General features: G+C 37.3%; 3 protein-coding genes across 3 annotated transcripts; all 3 read left to right on the forward strand.

Annotated features, from left to right (window-relative positions):
* Positions 1–233: 233 nt before the first annotated feature.
* On the forward strand, positions 234–1,103 carry LOC105231451 (uncharacterized). The gene is made up of 2 exons (XM_011212761.4): positions 234–391; positions 462–1,103. The coding sequence occupies exons 1-2, from the start codon at positions 338–340 to the stop codon at positions 1,026–1,028; spliced, it is 621 nt and encodes a 206-aa protein (XP_011211063.2). The 5' UTR covers positions 234–337; the 3' UTR covers positions 1,029–1,103.
* A 13,282-nt stretch (positions 1,104–14,385) lies between these two features.
* LOC105231454 (cytochrome P450 4d8) lies at positions 14,386–17,090 on the forward strand. The gene is made up of 5 exons (XM_049457443.1): positions 14,386–14,620; positions 14,687–15,073; positions 15,141–15,210; positions 16,002–16,573; positions 16,629–17,090. Exons 1-5 carry the CDS (start codon positions 14,461–14,463, stop codon positions 16,979–16,981), a joined length of 1,542 nt encoding a protein of 513 aa, XP_049313400.1. The 5' UTR covers positions 14,386–14,460; the 3' UTR covers positions 16,982–17,090.
* Positions 17,091–18,742: 1,652 nt separating this feature from the next.
* LOC105231489 (probable cytochrome P450 316a1) lies at positions 18,743–22,717 on the forward strand. The gene is made up of 4 exons (XM_049457442.1): positions 18,743–19,902; positions 21,093–21,558; positions 21,630–22,216; positions 22,273–22,717. The coding sequence occupies exons 1-4, from the start codon at positions 19,746–19,748 to the stop codon at positions 22,608–22,610; spliced, it is 1,548 nt and encodes a 515-aa protein (XP_049313399.1). The 5' UTR covers positions 18,743–19,745; the 3' UTR covers positions 22,611–22,717.
* The last annotated feature ends 2,075 nt before the right edge of the window (positions 22,718–24,792 follow it).

The raw sequence follows: 24,792 nt of genomic DNA on the forward strand, positions 1-24,792 counted from the left end.
TTGTTTTTTTCGATAATTTTTGTGGCAAGCAAATGTTTTCTGCAAGCAATTTTTGGCCACAATTAAGCACAAAAACTTAATGGATTTTCGATTTTGCGATAGTCGATAATTTTCTTCATTAATCTTCACTGTTTTCGTAAACACAACACATTGCCGGCAAATCTGTTGTTCGGTAAAATTTGGTGATAACGATACTATTATCAATTTACAGTTAAGCGGCATTTAATCCAACAACTATGTTTTCATGTCTTTCGTTCTTTGACATTAACATTATAAAAGCGCACGGTAGTCTAACGAATTTCAGTCACAACCTTTACTACCAAACAAACCTATCACAATGAAGTTAGCTGTGCTTGCGCTCGCCTTCGTCCTGTGCTTGGCATACGCCACAGTGAGTACTATGAAATTTACTTACTTGACATAGTCAATCATGGAAAATTTTGATATCCTTTCTTCCACAGGCCGAAATCGATTACTCCGTGGAGGATAATGAAATCGTGGAGTTCGCTCCTTTGGGTCTCGCCGATGAACTTGGCGATGCGGATACATTCAGCGTGTTCGGCATATTATGGTTTACTCTTACTGCCAGTTTGCGTACACTCAAAGGTGTCAATTGCACCATACGCCGTGTGATGAGCATACGCGATGAAGGCGTTAATTTCCTCAATGCCTTCAAGGACTGCAACACTGCCGCTTTGAAGGACCTGAACGCTGTGATTAATCAAGTACAAGCTGTGGTGAATACCTGCAATGATATTATCCATTTGAACAGCAATGTTTGCAACAATGGCGCTCTGGATGATCAGGCTGATGCCAAGAAGAATACTCCTATCGTCTGTTTCTTTAAGTTGTTGGGTAAAATGTTGACCCTCAAGGGTCAGATTGGTAAGACAATTACCTTGTCGAAGAAGTTGTCATCCACACCGGGCACCTATGGCACTTGCAATATGTCGGCAGTGAACGATTTGATTTCGGTATTTACACAATTCCCGTCATACGTGAAGACTTGCTCGAAGTTGAAGAATTAAATGGTGAATTTCTTCTTCGCTGTAAATTTTGATATGACGACGAATAAATTGAAATGGCTTTAAGGTGCATTAAAATTTTGTGGAAGTTTCTCTGAGAATGATTAGGTTTTCTTCGAATATTAATGCTTTACCGATTTAATTATTGATAATAGGGCAATGTATCGAAAGTATGTATGTATGTATGTATCAAACTCAAATAGTTCGAACTGCGGAGCTAGACGGAGCAGGTTCAATCTTATTTAAGAGTGTAAAGCTCCTGGCGTATGCCGGTGGTGTTGATATCTTTGGTCTCAATACTGGACTGGATAAGGCAACGAAGCAAATGGGTCTGGTGGTAAACGAGGGCAAGACGTAATATCTCCTGCCATCAAAGCAACAGTCGTCGCAATCGCGACTAGGCAAACACGTCACCGTTGACAGTCATGACTTAAAAGATGTAGATAATATCGTCTATCTTGCGGTCAGTATTAACAGCAACAACAATGTCAGCATCGAAATCCAACGCAGAATTACTTTTGCCAACAGATGCTACTTCGGACTGAGTAGGCAATTGAGAAATAATGTCCCTTCTCGAAGAACTAAGACCAAACTCTACAAGACACTTATCATCCCCGTCCTTGGCTTCGCTTGAAGTTTGGACAGTAAAACGGTAAAATATGCCGCAATTGCTGTTTTTGATCTTTCATCTTCGATAGGGTACCGCACCTAAACTCTTTGAAAAAATGTCGGAAAATTTTTTACAAAGAAAACCTTACCATCTATCAGCTGTTCAAATATATAACGGTAAAGCAGTTAACTGTTAAGTTGGCTGCGAAAAAATTCAATAAGGTAATATACAATTACTCCATTGAATAGCTTTTTCATTTCTATCAATACAATATGAGTCAAAAGGTAGGTAGGCACCCTTCATTAAGTCCATTTGCATTTTTATTATGCTTTAAATTCTACTTAAATTCACGAAATCACCCAAAGTAAGTGCATTTCATATGAACTGAACACACATTGTAGTGGAAGCTTAGGGGGAAGGAATATGAAATACCGTAATTGTCGGAAGCATACACATCTTCAAATATACTATAACTATTTATTACTGCATTTGTATATTTAACAGTAAGCGCCTTGAGTTACCCAATAACCATCATAATTTTCGGCAACAACGGAAACGGAAATAAAATCAAGCACAAATGCAATAATACAATTTTATGACATTTCACAAATGCCATTTAATATAAATGTGTCCACGTATGTACACTTTCACAAATATTTAGGCACATCTGTACTATTACGTCAGGTATTATATATGTATGTATGTAAGGCTGAAGAAGTTGTACAGCTGATATATATTTACAAATAGTTTCGAGTGCCCAGCAGGAATGATTTGCACCAACTCAACAGTTTTCAATATGAATGCGCCCAAATGTAGGCAATAATTCATTTGCGGTTTATTGTTCAAGTTGAAAAATATTATGAGATACATAGTTTGGGGCGCATTTTAAGTAAAAATGTTGGATTTTTAAGTATAAAGATTACACAAAATTAAATCTTAACGGAGGTTTTCTCTTAATTGATGAATCAACAAAAAAAGGTACAATTAACACTAACACTTAAACGATTATAATCTCATAGATTTTTCCTGCAAGGTATGTATGTAAAGAAAGCTGACAAGGAGCTCTAGTGTGATAGCGTAAAGTCAGGGTATTTATATGTATATAAACAAGTTTTGAACAGTCAACGCATAAACACACATGGACATGTAAGGTATGTGCGTATTAGTATATTGAAGCCCATAGCTCATAAACAAAGGAATATTCATAGATAATCATAACGTTGAATAGAAGTATGTAGTACCCGTGTGTAATTCATATGAAGGCAATTTATATAGACACTCATATAAATTATGGCATACAGGGTGAGTCAGAAGGAGATAATACTTTAAAATACCGATATGAGCTTCCTTTTCACATAACTTATTACATCTTGCGCCTATAAGTATGCATATCAGGGTTCTAGTTGCCTACATTTTGGCGCAGCTGAACTTAAGAGACAAAACATTGTTTGTGGTTTTGAGTAACTTTACTTTTCCAACATTTCTAATGCGATCAGTGTAATAATCGTGTTTTTAGGAAATAAATCTATATTTTTTTATACGTTTTCTAGGATTTTTGAGTTTGAATTGGTTCTAGTTTGATTCTATTGCTCTAGAGTTGAAAAGTTTTATGAAAAATGGTATTTTTGAGATTTTTTCTTTAAATGGAAGATATCAGGAAGATTACAAAGCCGAACTGGATATTATTACTATTTTTATAATATTATTCCAATCTGTAAAAATATCGTTTATCTGATATGTGATCATTGTCTGACTTTCACCGCATGATAATCTATAGTACTTTAGCGGAAAAATCCCTTTATAAAGAATATCTCTATAGTCAAGGTTTTTATGCCTTAGTATTCACAAATTTTGACTATTTAGCAAGGCATATAATATTTAACAGTGCAAAAAAATACATGTTATATTCTTATGACTGCCCCATAAACTATATAACTAGATTCAACATACCTTCGACACACCCTGTTCATGTAAGACCATACGCGAGTTTGCTTTGCCTTTAAGGAATCGACAGGTGCCAGTAAATGTAGTGACAATAAACGAGCTGACGAGCAGAGATAAACATAGTCTAACACATACATATGTAAAAGTATAACGGCTGTTTATGGCGAAATATCAAAGGTGAACTTGTGAATTGCGCAAACGACTGCTTAGGGAAGTGCGGTGGGCAGCAAAATGATTTACTGGCGAGAGCAGAACAATTGTGAATTGCCATAATTTCATTATTATATCTCCAAGTGGTACACATTCTCACATATTCGCATATAAATATGTATAGGTATATATTGGGGAAGCAGCTGAAAATATACCGTTAGAAATAAATGAAAAACTCACGCAGCCTTATGAAAAGTAAGGTTGTGTTCCGTTTGGTTCGGAACCGAGTAATTAAGACCTACAAAAGTAGCGCTTGACCTCAGTTTATGCGAAGAGCAACTGGCTTTAAATTTGCGTAATCTCTGTGATATTGAGGACCATTGCTATTTTTTCGCTTAGAAACGTCTATAAGAGTTACTTCTCTAGCGGCTCACTTTGAATCCAGTATTGGAAGTAGGCAGTAATAGTATATGTTATTCTTGGTCGCCAAAACTGGGTTGAGTTCGTTAAGTTTCAACAGCATATCGCAGGCGTTGATTCGGTCCAGAAGGTTTTTTTTGCGTCGAATCATGCGGCACCCAAACATAAAGTTTTTTTTGTGTATTCAGCTTTCTGCAGATGGTTTAAAATGGTTTGGTGACTAACTCCCATCTTCTGGGCGATGTCACGAGATGCCACATGCCTGTCTAACTCGATGTTTTCCATGATTTGATCGGTATTCGTCGTCGCAGGTCTTCCGCCGGCTGGCTTATCCATGGTGTCGTTTTTCTAAATCGTCGAAACCATTCCTCCGCAGTTCGAAGTGATAGAGTAACACCCCCCAAAACACCATTAATCTTACGGAACGTTTCTCTAGCGAATTCGCCTTTAACGAAGGAAAACTTTAAAATAGGGCGAATTTCGGTGTTAGTGAAATCCATGTTTACACGTCTATAACTATTGAACGCAATATTCAAACTAATCATGCATAGCGTCGTTTTGTAGGTTATATCAAAACCTTTCAATGATGTAGAGTATTACCATATACGAGCTCTGTAGCGCTTTATACATAGCTGTGAAATTTAAAAGACAAAAAGGCGTAACGAAGATATTTGACAACCTAATATTTAGTATTGGTTAGTTTTCAGTTGGCTTCAGTGAAATGGATGCTAAGTGTCAAATAAGCGACTGTCAGATTTTATTTGTCAGAAGAGTTGTCAGCAAGTCACTGTTATCGAAAGATTTAGCGAGATAACTAACACAAAAAACATACCTTGCAGCTTCTAAGGTCTAGAAAAGATATAAAAAATCACCCTTATACAAGAGTTTCGGTTTGAATTGTAAATTCGCGCCTACGAAATTTATAGAAACTTTTACAGAAATATCTGGTAGCGCTGTTGGGTAGCTAACCGGTAATTTAACCGATAGAAGGCATGCAGGGTGTCACAATGGTTACCAGAAGGCTACCAGATATCTGCTGTCAAAATGTTGTCTGATAATTTTTGCTAAATGGCTGCTGTTAGACGACTTTTGTCGGATAATACTTAAATGATCTCAGATAGTTTATTATGACAGTTAGAGTACAAAATCGTTCTGCCTTATCTTATAAGGAACACACTTGACTTGAGATCGGTAAAAATCCAAACTCCACTCATTTTAGTTTCATGACCCATTCCTGGACCCAAAAATACAAGTTGAACTTGGGTGTAAAATTGCAAGAAATAGTCTGTTTGTTTAACGGCAAATTATTCGCACTAACAACAACACCCACGGCATGTGATAGAAAGACCTAACAAGTCAACCGCCGCCCACATGTGACACAGCACACACAACGGCAGAAGCTCATCAACGAATTTTGTGTCTGATTGTTCACAATGAATTTGGACAATCGTCATGGCTTTGATGCGCGCTGCTTTTCTCCCTGCCACTTTTTTATCACTGCCGGTCTTCGGTCCAGCTATTTGATTGTCCTTTGTCGCTGCAACTTTTCAACTTATTGCCATTTCAGTCGTCATGAGTCCTTAATAGCCAGGGAGTAAGCAGCGTGAGGGGGGCGAGAAAGCTGGTCAATTGGTCGGATTGTGGCATGAGGAATGCAATAAACGAAACTCACAGTTAACTTATTTATGTTTTACGAATTTTCTCCCCAATAACTCGATAGATAACTCAATTGTAGGCACATTTACGAATTGCCGCAATGATTGAGGGCGCATGTGTATGTGTGTGTCTAATAGTGGGTACCCACATGTATGTATGTATGCTTGTGTGTAATCTGCAGGTGTTCATTCAACTTGTCTTGGCGAGAGTTGAAGTCTTTTGCTAGACAACTGCGTCTAACTACGCTTCGTTGACCAGAAAATAACAAAAACAATAACAACAATAACGCCTAGGTTAGTCTCAACAGTGGCTACCAAAATTATATAGCAACAACAACAAAGTGTATTGCAAAATGATAAGCTGCATAATATGCACTTCTAACAGTTTACAAGCACCTACTTCGTTGCATGCAACAAAATGTGGCAAGTGCAGCACACTTGAGTGTATGCACTTTGTATAGAGTATTTTTTTGTTGCAATTATCGGTCTCTTGTTGTTGCATGCTCTCATGTATACTTCAACTACACAGTCCTCGTGTGTTATGTTGTTGTTATTATTATTGCATTGCTATTATTATTATTGTACCTTTGTGCAATCGAAAAGCTTGCCACTACCATCATGCCACATTCGCTTGCCTCATTGTTGGCTGCGAGCAAATCGAATTGTGAGCACTTTATGGTTGTTTGCTTTGTTGTGATTGATATTTGTTGTTGGTGTGTGTGTTGTTGTATTTATTTTTCTGCAATTGTACACATAGTTGTTGATTGTTAAGTTTTGTGTTTGCTTTATTGGCAAGGTATAAGACTTAAAACTGATTGAACGGCACACGCTGGCGACATGAAGCCGGCTTAGCAGGTTTTGACACACGTGATGACCGTAAGAGGGGTGTGTAGTCAAATACTTGTATATATGTAGATAGATAAGCTCAAACCATGGATAGTATTTCAGAGAAGGAAGCACGGTCGGGCTACTTTATAAGCTGGAACAAAGGTTTCAAGCTTAACATGAGTATAGAAATACTTGGATTTGAACGGTTTCCAAAGTTCTCTAGTGTACAAAGTAATGAAGTCGTTATTTAATTAGCAAATGAAGAGTCTCGGGTATTTAGAACCGTAATTGAGTTTAGTCTTTAGAAGAAAGATACTAGTTTTTACTTTTCCTACTAGGTGCTTACAGTAGTGCCTGACTTCTCGAGCTTGCTTAAGTTATGCAGGAAACACTTCTACAGTTTTCTGAACAGAGACAACGGTGACGAGATGCCCAACCTGAACTATAAATTTAATCATCGTTGTATATTACCTAAATGAGGAACCCACCCGACTGAAAAGCAACAAAACTGCTGGTTCCAGACATTAAAAACTCCAAGGTACTAATATAGTATATGACTCAGCTCTTTTGAAAATATGGGATTAAAGCATGCAATAAGCACTTAATTGTAATCGACCTAATCCACAAAAAGTATGAACCTATAAATTAAACCAACATTTTTGGAACCTACCTGCTAAAAATCGCATACAAGGTTTCTTAGAACATTTCTATGAACAATTAAAGTCAAGATGTCAATTTGCATCTGATAAGTCCAGTCTAGAGTTTATAAAATATATATAGAGCGTTGAGCTTTGGAAAAGATCTCAGATAAATAAATTTAGTTAGACGTGCAAGGTTGGAACACAACATCGTCGATTTGTCGACATTAAAACCAGTTCTACAATTTTTCTGAAACTATGAAAGATAGTTTATTTTAGGCCAATTTGTTATCCGAATTTAGAATTTTCTTAAAACTTGTACACCTTTTTGAAATAATATTGACAAACTGTTTAGTTCAATTAGGGAAGGATCTCACCGAGTTGTTTAATGCTATAAGGGGTTTCAAACAGGGGAAAAATGTATCGTATCATTTCTAGAATATAATGTTGGAAAAGATAATCGAAGCTGTTCATATTATGAACTGTAAAATTTTCTAAACTAGATAAAAAAAAAAGGTTTGTGATAAACCGAAAAAAGAAGTGAGCTCATCTAATAATCATTAAGAGAATTCTAGTCTCCTATTTCGTCGTTATAGTAGTCAGAAAGATAGTACAAATGCTTAACACGAGCTTCAACATTGTTGACTACTTTGGTCTGTGTGCGAAAAGACATCATAATAGCATTTTTATGGAGTTTAAAAGGTGAACAAAGACAGGTATAGATAAGGCAGATGGTGGAGGTTTGGGTGAAGGAATTTACAGATAGATACTAAAGATTTCAGTATCAAACCTGTGAAAAGGGCTGCTTTCGCTTTGTTAAAAAATTAAGTGGAAAAGGACTTGAAGACTTCAATTTGTGTTTCGAATTCGTAGGATCTTCTGAAGTGAAGAAACATCTCTTATGGTGTGCTGAGCATGGACAACAAATCTTCGTGCTTTACAGTTGCAATCAGGTAGAAGAAGAACTTCCTTCGTATAGAAAAAAATTACTATTTTTTAATACCGTATTCAAGTTAGTCTTCGTGTTAAAGAATAAAATAATATCTTAGCTAATCGACACTATTTTTAGCACGAGTAGTTTATAGATCAAATGAGAGGTGTGGATAGGTCGAGTCATCCATGCAACTTTTTCGATGACGATAACAACGAAAAGGTTACAGTACTCGTCGTGTTGACATCAGAGTGATAGCTGAGGATCTCAACGTCTCTTATGGATTGATTCAACAAATTTAGGTTTATGAATATAAAGTCGAATCTGTTCTAAAAATGAGCCGAATACGATAATATCCAAATTCGCTAAAACGATGAAGGCACTGAAGGCCATCCCAGCCGTGTATAACAAGTGTATGAAACAATTTTCCTTAACCTTTATACATGTATTGGCTGAAGAGGCTATTTCGAATGTGATAATAAATTTTTATGTTTAAAACGTGAAAATGTAGTAGTTTTTTGACAGTCTGGGTCAAATTTGTCACATATGTACATACGATATATTTGTAGATATGTATATAGATGCATTTATCTCATATTCCTGGAAGACAATTTATCTGCAACAGTCTGCCGATAAGCAATTAATGCACAAATTGCATTTTTTCCGACAGACTCACGAAATCACATATCGATACACACATACATACACACATATACGATGCGCTCTTATGCATATAAATATGCAAATTAAATGAAAAATCTCGTCTGCTCGGAATTTTCATTCAATTTTGTCTACCCGCTTACTTACATACATACATTCATATGTACGTACATATATGCATATACATATGTAAGTATATATAAAGAGGCATTTATGTATGAACACAAGCGAGTAAATTGAAAATGGAAATTATTACAATTGCTACAACAACAACAAGAGCAAAAATGTCGGCATGTGAAAGAGCAACAAGTGCCTGTTTATTTGTTGGTATATATTGCTGTTGTTGTTATTATCGTTGTTAGCGTACATATCAGCTGCGAACGCTGAACAAGCGCGATATGAACACTGCTCGTCTGTGTTGTTGTTGAGCTTGCGCGACCGCCCGTTGATAAAAAAAGCTCCGATCGGACCGGACAAATGACCACTTTACGTACGTCAACGTAATCATATTACGAGCGCGAAATATGAATTGCACAGCTATGGCAAAAACAACAACTTTCAATTATAATAAAAACGAAAAACAACAATTAAAAAATAGCTGTAATAAATAAGCGAAAGTAAAAAATAAATTAACAGAAATCTACAACATACAACAACAAGAACAAAAAATTTACTGTAGGCATTGAAATTGGAAAAGGGCGCAGCTTACCGTACACCCACGCGCATACACCCAGCACACCGGTCGACCAACTGCTCTCCATCATTCAGGCCGCATGTCTGTCCAACTGTTGGTCCACTTATAATTGCGTGCATATTTGTGTATGTGTGTATGTAATCGTTATTAGTTGTTGGCTTAGATGCCGCCGCTTTGGCTCTGTAGTGTTGTTGTTGGCCGCTGACGGCGAGCGTGTTAATTAGATTTCATAATAAAAATGTTGCCTGCAAGCGCCAGCAATTGGAACAGGATTGGTGGCCATGAAGAGCGCGGGGTAGTGCTCGTATTTTAATTTCCGTTCGAGCCGGCACAGCGGAAATGGGCATAAAAATGCTATTTTGTTTTTCTTCAAGTGTTAAAAGGCAGTAAAATTTTGTTACATTCTTGTTGTTGTATGCTTTAATGATTACTAGAATGAAACAAAAATCGCATAAAAAAGTTGAGCGTTTTATTGCTTTATTGCCAGGACGATGGATTTTTTAACAAAACAAAAAAAGTTTTGAAAAATTAAATGTTTAAGTTTCAAGTGAAATAGTTTTACAATAATTTTTATTAAATTTATTAAACAAAAAAATAAAAAAAGTTATAATTATTATTTCTTCACATTTTTTCATATAACTATTTTTCGGCTGTGTACTGTAAGTACTTCATTATTCTTTCTTTTAGATAACCCAATATCACACAACAGTTTTCTGTATCAAATTTCATCAAGATATCTTGTCAAAAAAGAAAGTTTCCAAGAACTTGATATGAATGTTGCGGTTTGTATGGCATATCGGGGATTCTGATAAATGAGTATTACGTGAGGAGAAGAGTACGACAGTAAAATTTCAGATAAATATCTTAAAAACTGAGGTACTAGTCCACTTATATACACGCAGACGGACATTTTCATTTATATAAAAAGTGATCCATTCCTTGGTGTCATACTTTTTTAAAGAAAAAACACAGAACCTTCAAATTCAATGGGTAATGTTTATTATCAATCGAAAATGAACACTTTCAAATGATGGCCGCGGCTACGTTTCAGATGGTCCATTCGTTGAGTGCAATTGTCTATGGCTCGTTCGATTATTTCGTCTGGTAACTGGCGAACCACACGCGTTATGATTTGCTCCAAGGTCTGAATCGAAGCGCTATTGTCCGCATAGACTTTGAAATTTACATATCTTTACAGGAAAAGTCTAAAAGTGTGATATCACACGAACTTTGGGGGTCAATCCACCGGTCCAAAACGTGAAATCATCTGCTTTCCGAAGTATTCTATCAATAAGTCCATTGATTGACGCGTTGTGTGGGAAGTGGCGACGTCGTGCTGAAACCGAATGTCGCCGGGATCATGAGCGTTATTTTCAGGCATCTAATAGGAGGTTATCATGGCGCGATAATGGTTGCCATTGACGAGTCCATCATCATTTTTAAAGAAATACGGACTAATGATTCCACCGGACACACCAAATCGTTGTTTTTTTCTGGATTAAATGCAGCTCTTGAATCTTTTCGGATGTTCTTGGAACTTTTCAAGAGCCCATGGTTCGAATCGATGTCGCTGAGGAAGGTTCAGCGGCTTCTGTTCTTACACAAGCTGTGTTTTGTACGCTTTCAACTTAAGATCTCGACGTAAAAAGAGCCAAGTCGTTCCATACGTCATTCGAGCCGTTGCGAACGGCGCCGAATCTACTCACCACGGTCTTCGTGTACAATCTCAGCTAAGGCTGCTGTATTTTTTTCTCGCGTGCTGGACGTGGTCTATTCGTCGAATATTATCCAACAAGGAATGCTGGGTCTCACGATTGCTGATGGTGTTGCGAGGAGTACGCTCAGTAGGCCGATTATGTTGACTATAAGTTAAGCGAAACGCGTAAATCACATTCTCTACAGAACGTGAATTTTCCTAATAAAGTTGAACGATTTGTAAATGTTGTTCAGGGGTAAGTCCTTCCTTGATGAAACGAAAAACAATAACAAAAACATGCTGAACAAAAATAACATGACGGCTTGACACGATTCCTGCGGGTTCTGTCAAAAACGGCTATTGAAAAAAATACCATTACACTTGTTATATACCTTACAGGGTCTGCGACTATTCTTACTGGGTACTACAAACATCGTGGCAAACTTAATGCAACCTGTTCAGCGTTTAAAAAAACCAGTAGATGCGTAATTGTGCATTTTAAACGAATTGCGAGTTTATATTAGACGTTGAAGATTAAATGATGAGGGGCTTTATAAATGACAGCATGTTTATTAGAGCGGGTCGATTTGGCGGGAGCTGAAAAAATGGGAAAATCTGCAGATCATTAATATTTGTAAAGGGTGATTTTTTAAGAGCTTGATAACTTTTTTTTAAAAAAAAACGCATAAAATTTGCAAAATCTCATCGGTTCTTTATTTGAAACGTTAGATTGGTTCATGACATTTACTTTTTGAAGATAATTTCATTTAAATGTTGACCGCGGCTGCGTCTTAGGTGGTCCATTCGGAAAGTCCAATTTTGGGCAACTTTTTCGAGCATTTCGGCCGGAATAGCCCGAATTTCTTCGGAAATGTTGTCTTCCAAAGCTGGAATAGTTGCTGGCTTATTTCTGTAGACTTTAGACTTGACGTAGCCCCACAAAAAATAGTCTAAAGGCGTTAAATCGCATGATCTTGGTGGCAACTTACGGGTCCATTTCTTGAGATGAATTGTTTGTCCGAAGTTTTCCCTCAAAATGGCCATAGAATCGCGAGCTGTGTGGCATGTAGCGCCATCTTGTTGAAACCACATGTCAACCAAGTTCAGTTCTTCCATTTTTGGCAACAAAAAGTTTGTTAGCATCGAACGATAGCGATCGCCATTCACCGTAACGTTGCGTCCAACAGCATCTTTGAAAAAATACGGTCCAATGATTCCACCAGCGTACAAACCACACCAAACAGTGCATTTTTCGGGATGCATGGGCAGTTCTTGAACGGCTTCTGGTTGCTCTTCACCCCAAATGCGGCAATTTTGCTTATTTACGTAGCCATTCAACCAGAAATGAGCCTCATCGCTGAACAAAATTTGTCGATAAAAAAGCGGATTTTCTGCCAACTTTTCTAGGGCCCATTCACTGAAAATTCGACGTTGTGGCAGATCGTTCGGCTTCAGTTCTTGCACGAGCTGTATTTTATACGGTTTACACCAAGATCTTTGCGTAAAATCTTCCATGTGGTCGAATAACACAAACCCAATTGCTGCGAACGGCGACGAATCGACATTTCACGGTCTTCAGCCACACTCTCAGAAACAGACGCAATATTCTCTTCTGTACGCACTGTACGCATTCGTGTGGTTGGTTTAATGTCCAATAAAGTAAACTGAGTGCGAAACTTGGTCACAATCGCATTAATTGTTTGCTCACTTGGTCGATTATGTAGACCATAAATCGGACGTAAAGCGCGAAACACATTTCGAACCGAACACTGATTTTGGTAATAAAATTCAATGATTTGCAAGCGTTGCTCGTTAGTAAGTCTATTCATGATGAAATGTCAAAGCATACTGAGCATCTTTCTCTTTGACACCATGTCTGAAATCCCACGTGATCTGTCAAATACTAATGCATGAAAATCCTAACCTCAAAAAAATCACCCGTTATTAGAGGACTTCTCTTTAATCAAAAGCAGTATGCCGGAAAAAATGAATAATCGGTTGTGTGAAATATATGTGTTATAGTTGCCCGATCTGCCCGATATAATGCACATGTGTTTTAAATTTTATTAGTATATCCAAAACTTAACGAAACAATTTTTAAAATCCCGAAAATCGTTGGCTTGGAACAGACTGATCCGTAGAACGATTTTCACAAATGCGATTTAATTGATCCGCTTTAATGTATATAAATAGAATGCTTGTTGATAAGGCATTTTAAGATTTCATATATGTATTTAAGGTTAAGTTAATTTTTTATTTGATGTATGTATTTAATAATAACACTGTGCTACAAAATTTTTGAAACTCTTTAACATCGACTGATAGAGGACAATCAATCAGTTAACCAATTAGTGACTTTTATTTTTTTATAATTATAAATATGTGCATAGTCCCTAATTTGGCAAGTTTCAATCCCGAAATTTCGGGATCTCCAAAACTAAACCGGTTTTATATAAAAAAGATTAGCTGTTAAATTATCAAGTTATTAAATTATTAAGCATTTAATATTCAATTTTTAACTCTGCAGTTTCAGGATTTTGGAAGATAAATCAGCACCAGATAGCAAACGTTTTTGATTAAACAAATCCGATATTCTTTATTTATAAATTAAATTAATTGTGTCGTTAATCATCTGCTGACATTAATTTATTTACAACGTTCAAGTCATATTTAATTTTAGGGATTCCAAATTTGATAATTTTCAATCCCGAAATTTCGGGATTATAGAACTGAACATAATTGAACTTAATATTAGTAATATCGATTAATAAACGATTTACAATAAGTACGATAGTCCCACTTTTCGGGATCCCGAAATCAATTTTTAACTAAACACCATGTATGCTACAAATATCAAGTACTACAAGTATATGTATGTATTTGGTGTTTAAATTAAAATTTATTTCGGGATCCCGAAAGCGGAACGACCGTAAATATTGTAAATTCTAAGTGAACATTTCAACTGTCATAAAATTGTTGCTAAATTCCGTATAATCCATATAAGCGGCACAAAGTTCACTGAAATTTGTTGCACAGTGCACTTAACAAGTAAACAATGATTCCAAGTGCATTTTTTTGTGTGAAGACTGCATTCTATAATGTACATATGTAGATTAAACAAAATTGGCGTATCAGTTCTTCGCAAGTCCGGCAGTTTAATTTTCACATTGCTAGTGTCTAGTACGGCAATTTCTTTAATTTCAAGTGCAATGCTGTTCTGCGCAATTTTGTTGTTGTTTTTCATCTTGGCGTTGCTAAATTATGTCACCAAGCAGCGCATACGTCGTGGAGTACTCCGCAATATGCCGGGGCCGTACTGCTATCCATTTATAGGCGCAGTGCAATTATATCTCCAGCTTAGTATGAATAGTGAGTGATTTTCGAAAGGAAATTCAAAATAAATCCTTAAATGAAAAATTCTTAAAATCTCCGCAGATATGCTGGATCACATGGCCAAGTTCCACGAGCAGCATGGCAGCATAATAGCCGCTTGGGTGGCCAATCGTGTGGGCATTTCCAGCATGGATTTGGAATTGAACGAGCAAATCTTGGCCTCACCACAACACATTGCCAAGCATTTCAACTACACAATTCTGCGTCAGTGGCTGGGCACCGGGCTGCTGCTGAGCGACGGTCGCAAATGGTTTGTACGCCGAAAGATTATAACACCCGCCTTTCATTTCAAGATATTGGAACAATTTGTCGAGGTTTTCGATCAGCAATCGACGATTTTGTTGAGTTGTTTGGCGAAAAAAGCGGATGGCCGCAATATCTTTGATGTTTATCCGTTTGTTTGCCTGGCAGCTTTGGACATTATAGCGGGTAAGTGGAGTTGAGCGATTTCTCATTTAATGTTGTTGTAAATTTTTGTTGGTATTGATTGTTTCAGAGACAGCCATGGGCACTAAAATGGGAGCGCAAACAGATGCCAGAAGTGAATATGCGTTAGCTGTGAATAAGTGAGTATCAGACCTCAAGGAAACTGTGTGTGTATTCAACAAAACTTTGTCACGTTCGTAGTGTATGCGTTAAATCCTTTTTAACGATCAGGTGGTTGCCACTAGTATACAGTTTTGAGTTAAAAATTAAAATTAAAGTTGCTATAACGTGATATCAGCATAAAAGTTTAAAAAATTTGGGTGTAAAAATATTTTTGGTAAGGTTGCCATCTGTTTGAATTATTAATTTAAATATAAATTTTGTTTTTCAATGGTATAAAAAATTATACGAATATTAATATTAAACTAAGGACAATTAAGGAGACTTGCAACTACAAATTTTTTTAAAAGGGTTGCCACCTACTTGTAATTTTTTGCAAAAAAAATTATAATTTTAATGGATGTTGCTAGTAAACTATGAAGATTTGAGAAAACTTAAACTTCAAAATTTGTTGTGAGGGATGGTTGCCACATGTTTAAAAATATTTATGCAACCAAATTTAAGAAATAAACGCGTTATTACGATAATGCCATTTGAAATAGAGGTTTAACTGGGCCAACAAGTGCAAATATTATTAAAAAGCGTTGCCATCTGTTTAAAAAAAGTTGTTCTATAATTAAAATAAATTTTGTAATATGCAAACAGTTTTTTTTCATATATTTTCAACATTAAATCTTTTATAAAAAACAAAAATTAATAACATTTTTACATTTCCGGGTAATTCTCAAACAATCCGGAATCAACTTTTCAACTGTGTTAAATGTTTTTCAAAAATACTATCAATTCAAATTTTTTACCTTCTTACTTCTAGAACCACAAAAATTATCGCCTGGCGTTTCATAAAATTCCATCTCAACAATGAAATTTTATTCAGCATATTGCATCCCTTCCTCAAGTGGCAGCAAATGCGACACATTAAAACGTTGCACAAGTTCACAACCAATATGATCAAACAAAGACGTGAGGCACTCGAAAGAAATCGAAATGTTGCGCCGCTGACTGAAGATTTGACGGAAGATTCCCACTTCGTGGGCAACAAGAAACGTATGGCTCTGCTTGATATGCTGCTTCAGTCCACAATCGATGATCAACCGTTGTCAGATGACGATATACGCGAGGAAGTCGATACTTTCATGTTCGAAGGCCACGATACAATTACTTCGGGCATATGTTTCACACTCTATTTACTCTCACGCCATCCGGAGGCACAACAGAAGGTGCTGCAGGAAGTCGCAGCAGTGTTGGGTAATGATCGTAAGCAAGCGATCAGCTTGCGTGAACTCAATGAACTGAAATATGTCGAATGTGTTATTAAGGAGACACTGCGTCTCTATCCCAGTGTGCCGCTTGTGGGCAGACAATTGACGGAGGACTTCAAATATAGTAAGATTTATATACATTTGTATAAACATGAAATTATCTATTAAAATTTATACAGCTCATTCTCAGATTGGCGATGGCATCATACCCGCAGGTGCTGCAATTCTTATCAGTCTTTATGGCATGTTTCGTCAGGCACGTTATTTTGAGCGACCCACCGAATTTTTACCCGAACGTCATTTGAATAATGGGAGCGCTAGTGCATTTCTCTTCATACCCTTCAGCGCAGGCCCTCGTAACTGTATCGGCCAGAAATTTGCTATGCTGGAGATGAAGATGATAATTGCTAAGATCGTGCGTGAATACGAGCTGTTGCCCTTCGGCGAGCCCGTCCAAATAGAATCAAATATTGTTATGCGCTCAACGACGGGCTTTCAGTTGGGCATGAGAAAGAGAGAGTCAATGATTTGACAACAATATGTGCAAATTGTGTTCAATGGGTTTTAGGAATAGTGATTGGCTTACTTTATTTTTATTTTTATTAAAGTGATCAAATATGTAAAATGTGGAAACTTGTGTATTTAAGTCTTTTTCATGTAGAGTGCCTCATTATATGGAAAATTCTAGAATTAAGAAATTAAGAGTTGTTACATATTTCTCTAGCCATTCAAATAATTTAATGAGTAACTGATCTGAGAATTTATTATTTACCCACATAAAATCCTTTTCGAAAATAAAAGTATATTTAGAGAGTCTTCTTTTTCAAGCTAACATTTATCGCGGTGTGTTCAGAAGTTCCCGACAGATGTGCCAACTCGAATCCCAAAAATTAATTCAATGTGATTGTTTAGAATACTTTCGAAAGAGCAGTAAGGCAGACATATGACAACTTTGTAGAATACAAATACTATAAACTTTTACACTATGCCAGAAAGAATATATCTAACTATTTCTATTTTCATTAAAAATTATGTATAGATCTTTCAAAGAATGAGAAATTTCCAACGATTGGAGGTAACAATCGAGAACGCGTTGACGATGAACCACGTCCATGGCGGCCATTAACATCAACCGATGATCAACACGTCAATAAAATAAAAGAATTGGTGCTTGATAATCGGCGACGAACAGAGAGAAATTCTGCTCGCATCGTTGAAATATCGGAAGGATCAGTGAAAAGTATTTTGGAAGATCATTTTGGCCTAAGAAAAGTGAAAGCACGATTGGTTCCAAAATCAGTAAATTTTTTCGAAAAACAGCGTCCCGTTAACGTCTGTGAAACAATACTGACTACCAAGATGTGATTGAACGTATTATTACTGAGTTTTATGCTTACAACCCTAAAGAGACGATCAATCGGCCGAATATCGCGAAAAAGGTGAGCCGACGCCGAAAAACCACGGCAAAGCACGCCAAAAATCAAGGTTATGTTGACAGTTTCCTTCGATTATCGAGGTGTGTTGCACTTCGAATTCCTTCCGACCGGCGAAACTGTCAGGAAGAATGCCATTTCAGTGTTATGCGTCGTTATTCGTTAAAATAGGCCGGATTTATGGACCGACAGCTCTTGGTTTTTGCATCTCCATAATGCACCGTCATATACTGCATTGATTCTTCGTGAGTTTGTCGTCAAATTTTCCACCGAAATCGTGCCGTAACCATCGTATTCGCCTGATTTAGCTCCGTGTGACTTCTCGCTATTCGGTAAACTCAAACCACCGCTCCGAGGAAACCGTTTTGAATCAATTGAAGACATTAAACATTAATCGCTACGCGAATTGAAGTCTGTTCCGGAAATTGACTTTAACAACCATTTCGAGGATTGGAAAAAATGTTGGCACAAGTGTATTGGGACCAAAGGGGACTATTTTGAGAGGGACGGATAGATTTTGAAGAATATTTTTTACTCATAGTAGTATTTGAACTTTTTTGTCGGGGGTTAAAAAAAATACAGCATTTTCCGAGGTGGACCTGAAAATCATCCGAATCAATCAGTTAATGGTAATATCAGAAACTGCATCATTATTCCCTGCGAAGTTGGGAAATGCAGTATCAGGCAAGTAGTACATCTATATTGGGCAGCGCTAAGAAATGTACGCAGGATCTCAGGAGTATTATTTCGACAATCAATCAACCACGGACCTAGAAGGTCAAGGCATTCTATAAACATAGAATATCCATAACGAAAAGCTCAGAAAATTCACCAGCCTTCTCAATAATAACTTCAATGTCCGTACTTTCCGCTAAAATTTAGTTATTTTTATATTTGGTTCGCAACGGGTTAAAATGTCATTAGTGTGTCACTTAAGTTCGCAAACTTGTAGTTCAAGCTTTTACGCTCCGCTCAACTCCGGCAAGACGATTGCGAAATCCACTTCCGTAAATTAACGCTAATGGACATACACGCAACGACACAAAGTTATTGTTGTGGTTGCTGTTGTTGGCCCGCTGAAGCTGTTGCTCGTGCTGTTCCACTTGTTTTTTAGACACAAGCGTCCAAATTCGACTTGACGCTCTCTCAATTCAAGATATTTATATGACAGTTATGGTTGTCTCGTTTGCGCACGCTCTCACACACATTACCGCTAATCTGCGAACACCATCGGTTGTCGTTTGGATCGGCAGATAAACAAAATCGCTGAACCAAAACAAACACAAGACGCTGGCGCTAGATATTATTTAAGTTTTGTGTATACCTCCCGCTGTACATACATACATACATACGCTCTCTCATGCATACAATACAAACCTCTTTGGGACCCAAACAGGTAATTTGTCAGTAGAAAAAAGCTCTTCTTTATTGACGGCATAGTAAAGTTGATTGTTTTGTCGTAATAGAGATGTTGTTGGCTCTCGATTGTGGCAAATATTGGCTAAATACCCAATTTTTTGTGAATTAACACATTGGCGTTGCGGATAAAGATCAATGCGAAAACATAATTAAATCAACAGCAACGGTAGGGAGGGCGCTAAGGTGTGGCGTAGCAGAAATAATTGGAGTGTAAGCCGCATTGCGACAGCAGCCGACGACGACTACGCAGTTGTGACGCCATTGATTGTGCGCATAGGCCTCACAGTCTCCAGTTGAACAGCAAGAGCAAGAGCAGCGGTTGCTGGCTTCCAAGCGACGCGTTCGGTGGAGCTGCAGTGCAGCTTTGTTTTGCATCTTTCGCCGTTGAACACTTTCGGTTTTCAGTTTGTTTGTTTCAGTTACTTCGACGTGTTGTGTTGCAATATGATCGTGATTTGCATATTCATTTCGCTGACAATCGTTTCGGCGTTGAATTATGTTAAGACTCGTAGGAAACGTGCGCTCATCACGAATCTAAGTGGACCCTTGGCGCTGCCGCTAATCGGTTCGGTGCAGAAGTTCTTGCTGCTTACGCCAAGAAGTGAGTTTGGTGCTGTTGTTGGTGGCAAAGTGTTTTTAGATTAGCCAAGTTACCAAGTTAAGTGATCGAAAGTGTTGCAGAAATCGGGAAAACCCTTTTTGGTAAAAAATATAAACGAAGCGCCACTGGTGTCGACACAGTGCCGTATAGGAACTTTACTTCGTCAAAAGAATGAAAATATATTTTAAAACTCCAAAGATCGCCGGAAAAGTTCAAAAATTTACAGTATCGATGAAGTTTGTATAGTCTGAACCAAAAGTTTAATAACCTTTTTCGAGGAGCAACAGCCTCAGTATTCGGAAAAAGCTTCTACCAAAGTGGTCATGGTTCATGACTGCCACTCTGAGGAATGTGAGTTCTAGTCCCGATGCAAACTTAAAGCTGCCTTGAAAGGGGTTCTCATAGAAAGGAAATCTTTGACCGACGTTTTTACTCTTGTAAATGCTTTCAGCTCTTTGATAAGGTTTTGAAGGTTTAACGAAATGGACGCATGAAAAGCACGACCAAAAAAGCTCCGCAAGCCCATACAAAGTTTAAACTTTTCGCTTTAATTTTATAAACCGTTTGATCGCTAATATTGATCTAGTTGTGATAGTTCGGTAAGCCCTTAAAGGTCGTTGTACTCTTTCAGAAGCTAGTGTTATAAATAAGTTCTAAATTATTCATCCAAATTAAACTTAGATGTTCATAAGAACTCACTTTCGTCGAGAACGTCGAGTTCTTCACTGTCTTCTTATCATCTCAGAAGTTAATTCTTCGCAAGAACTTACTTTTTTCGACGTTCCTCACTGTTTGCTTATCGTTTCACATGTTCGCGCTTAGTCTAAAAAACTATTTTAGAGAGTGATGTTAAAATCGTCTATAAAAAATGTTAAAGTATATACATTTCGAGGCGGTACATTTTAGGGTTGCTCCTTGAATAATGCTAACCATGTCAAGATAGTCCACTCTAAGCTGTGATCGCTCTTGAGGAACTGTAGCATAACTAACTGATGATAACTGGGATGACTGTAGAATGTTGAGAAAACTATTTATGTAGCGAGTTCATAAAAACAGAAGGAGAAGACTTTAGGAAGACTTTCAGCTTCAAAGTACGTACACAGTTTTCGCGACCGGCATTGTTAACCTCCTTCTCTTTTGAAACGCCTACAGAAACAGTGATTTAGTAAATAAAAGTGAAATTTTCACAGATTTTCTCGTCAAGTCACGCAATTACCTTAACAAGTTCGGCACACTTTCGCGCTGCTGGGTCTTTGATCGGCTCTTCATACTTACCGCCGACTATGAGTTTGTCACACAGCTGCTACACAGCGCAGATCATTTGAATACAGGCTACAACAATCTGTTGCAACCGGTCTACGGCGTTGGACTGTTGAGGCGAGATGCCGACGAATGGCAAAAACGACGACAATTGATCACGCATGCGTTGCGTCCACAGATACTAACGGACTTTGTGGAGGTATTTGCAGCACAAGCACAGTTATTGGTGGAGCGCCTACGCCAAGAAAGTGATGGTAAAAGCAGCTTCGATATACAACCATATGTGCAGAGAGCGGTGCTCGATGTGCTCATTGCAACTGCAGTGGGCGTGGAGAGCCGAGCGCAGTGTGCGCAAGCGCAGCCTGTGGATGGAGAGTATGCGCAAATTGTGTTGGCGTAAGTTGGTGCAAATAGTGGATTGAAATTTGTAGAAATTTTATTGTTTTCAACTATGTTTGACATTTTAGGCTCATCGAGCTCTTTAAGTCGCGTTTTCTCAGCTTACACTCCGCTAATGCCACAATCTACAGCATACTTTGTCCGCTGATGAAGCGACGACAGCGGCAGCTATTGAAGACGCTGAATCGCCTGAATAACGAATTGATTTTAGAGCAACGCGCAGCCTCCACAACAACAGCTACGACTGATAAGTCTAATGGCGCGGTTTATACGATCCAAGTGAATGAGTCACATAGCGACACTGTGCCGCTGCGGTTTGACACACTTTTGAAACAGCTGCTCGCTGCCGAAATCGCTGATGAGTCGCTGAGTAATGCGGAGATCTGTGATGAGCTGAATACCTTCGTTTTTCAAGGTTGCCTACTAACACCGGCGGCGATCTCATTTGCGCTTGTCGCGATCTCACGTCATCCGAGCGTACAACAAAAAGTACTCGAGGAATTGCGATGCGTTTGGCCGAAGGGTACGTCGTGTATCTGCACGCTGGAGAATTTAATGAAGCTAAAATATTTGGAGAGTGTAATTCAGGAGACGCTCAGACTGTATCCGCCACAGCCGATTATAGCGCGCGATCTCAAGCGAAATTTCAGCTACAGTAAGTTGACGTCTTTTCAAAACAGAACTATTGAACTTAACTAATTTCCATTACAGCGCATTCAAAGGTCAAAGACGGCGTTTTACCTGCTGAATCGGAGATCTATATAAATGTCTTTGAAATGCTGCGTCAACCTGAAAGTTTTGCGGATCCCGAATGTTTTTGCCCGGAACGCTTTAGTTCCGCCGAAAATACCGACATGCTTGCCTGGGGTCTCGGTGCGCGGAATTGTATTGCTCAAAAGTACACCATGCTGCTGATGAAATCCGTGATTGCGCATTTACTACTAGCCTATGAAGTGCTGCCTTTTGGCGCGGAGCTAAATTTGGAAGTGAAAATCGTCTTGAGTTCCGCGAGCGGTTGGCAAGTGGCGCTTAGAACGCGCGATAATTAGTTTTATAAGTTGGCAGTATTTTTTTTACAGTAGGGGTACTTGTTGGGGGTTTTATAATATATACGCATTTAATAATAAAATATTTATATACAAGATCGTTAATAATAAGGAACCGTTATTTTAAAATTGGCTATTGTCACGTCTTTTGTTTTGGAATGAGGTTAGAGGAACTTTGAACTTTAGTTGGTAAAGTTCGTCTGCAAGGCTGAGAGATGAAACGACTTGGAGATCAGTGTATATTGATCTATTGATGGAGATAGATAGAGCCTGACTACGTGATAAGAGAGTAATATTCTCTGAGAGTGTTCTTCGAGTTGTTATATTTAAAACTCTGATTTTCACTAAGGCATCTTTAAAGTAATTGAGCCCTCCAGCAATGCTTAGAGGTCAGAGTAAATATTTTGTTTTTGTCTCAAGGTTGGTTCTATTTTTTATATTAATTCTAGAAATAAAAATCGTATCCGGTAATTCTGTAATAAAAATTCACTTCGCTTTGGAAAAAATAATGAAAGTCTTCGAGTCTGACCAACATGTAAGCTCTATTTCTATTGTCCAGGAGCTATGGAATAAAAAACCATTTGGTACCATTTAAAAAACCTGCATATAAAAGGAAGCCCGATGAATTAGCAGCCATTCTCGAGTTAAAAATCAATTGAACTGGATTTCCATCTGCGAATTGCTGCTGAATTGCTATTAAATCGATCCTTTTCTGTAATAGTTGGTTATTCGTGATGGAAAATGGATCACTTACGACAACATTGGTTGAATTGCGATGAGCCGACGCAAAAGGAGGTCAATCTAGGATTGTCTGACAGGAAGAGTCTGCTTTGTGATTTGGTAAATTGGTAGGTAATCATCTACTAGAGCTCCTCCCTTACGGTTGAACACTTAGTTCGGATCTGTACTCTGTACTTACCGTTTGAAAAAAAAATCAATTTTCCAGAAGTGGCCAGCTTTGGCCAATGGGAAAGCAACTGTGCTCCATTAAGACAAAGTCAGGCCACACAAATCGATAGTGACTCTCCAGTAACTCCGAGTTCTTTTTTTTTGATATTTTTATGCATCCACCTTATAGTCCGGGATGGCATCAAGTGTTCACTACCCGTTCCTGCCAATGTCGGATGATTTTGCTGGTGAAAAATACGCCTCAAAAGAAGTTTATGAAAACCGACAAGGTAACGAGCAAGACGCATATTTAATCTAAATCAGATAATTCTAATTATGCTAAATAAATTTTAATTCAATGCAAGGATATTTGATTTCTTTTTACTAGATCTAATATAAGTTTTCTTTCTCTAATTTTGTAGGGCTGTTAATTTGACATCATTTAACTGCGCGTGGACACCAGCGAATACCTTCCACAATGTTGCCGCAACATGTTGCCTTCAATATCAAATGAATAAACATGCAGAACATGAATTAAAAAAAAAAAATAAAATAAAATAAAATAAAATGAAATAAAATAAATAAAATAAAATAAAATAAAATAAAATAAAATAAAATAAAATAAAATAAAATAAAATAAAATAAAATAAAATAAAATAAAATAAAATAAAATAAAATAAAATAAAATAAAATAAAATAAAATAAAATAAAGTAAAATAATAAAATAAAGTCAAATTGAAGTATTTGTTTAAATTTTCGGTTTTTTTAGAGTTGCGAAATTAAGGGCGTAGATAATTCTTCTAAAAATTCAAGACGAGTCTGTGTAATATCTTCTAAGGAGTTCGAAATTCGTTAACGAAATCCAGTTGGGTCTTCCCAAAACAAGTCACTTTTCTTATGTGATTTTATTTGCAAAAAAACCAATCTATAACAATTATTTAGGTGATATGGTGCCTCAGAATATAAGTTATAACTGATATTGATTATCAATATAAAAATTATCTGCCTACATTTCACCATTTAATCATAAGAACGATGTTGAATCAATCTACAATATTTAATCATCTCAATTCCTCAATCTTACTTTATTGATTAATTTTCTTCTTCAAATACCACTAAAGGTACACATACTTACAATCGACATTCAATAATACGCAACACATTCCTTCTATCCAATTACGGCTAATGCATTCACCTCCTCTTCACTTGCCTTCTCTACACTTCTCTCCATTAGCGCAACATCAATAATTTCTTACCCCGAAAAACATTTCATCATTTCTTAACATTCGATGCCGGG

Source organism: Bactrocera dorsalis, chromosome 5 (assembly GCF_023373825.1).
Source record: "Bactrocera dorsalis isolate Fly_Bdor chromosome 5, ASM2337382v1, whole genome shotgun sequence".
Taxonomy (NCBI): Eukaryota; Metazoa; Arthropoda; class Insecta; order Diptera; family Tephritidae; genus Bactrocera; species Bactrocera dorsalis.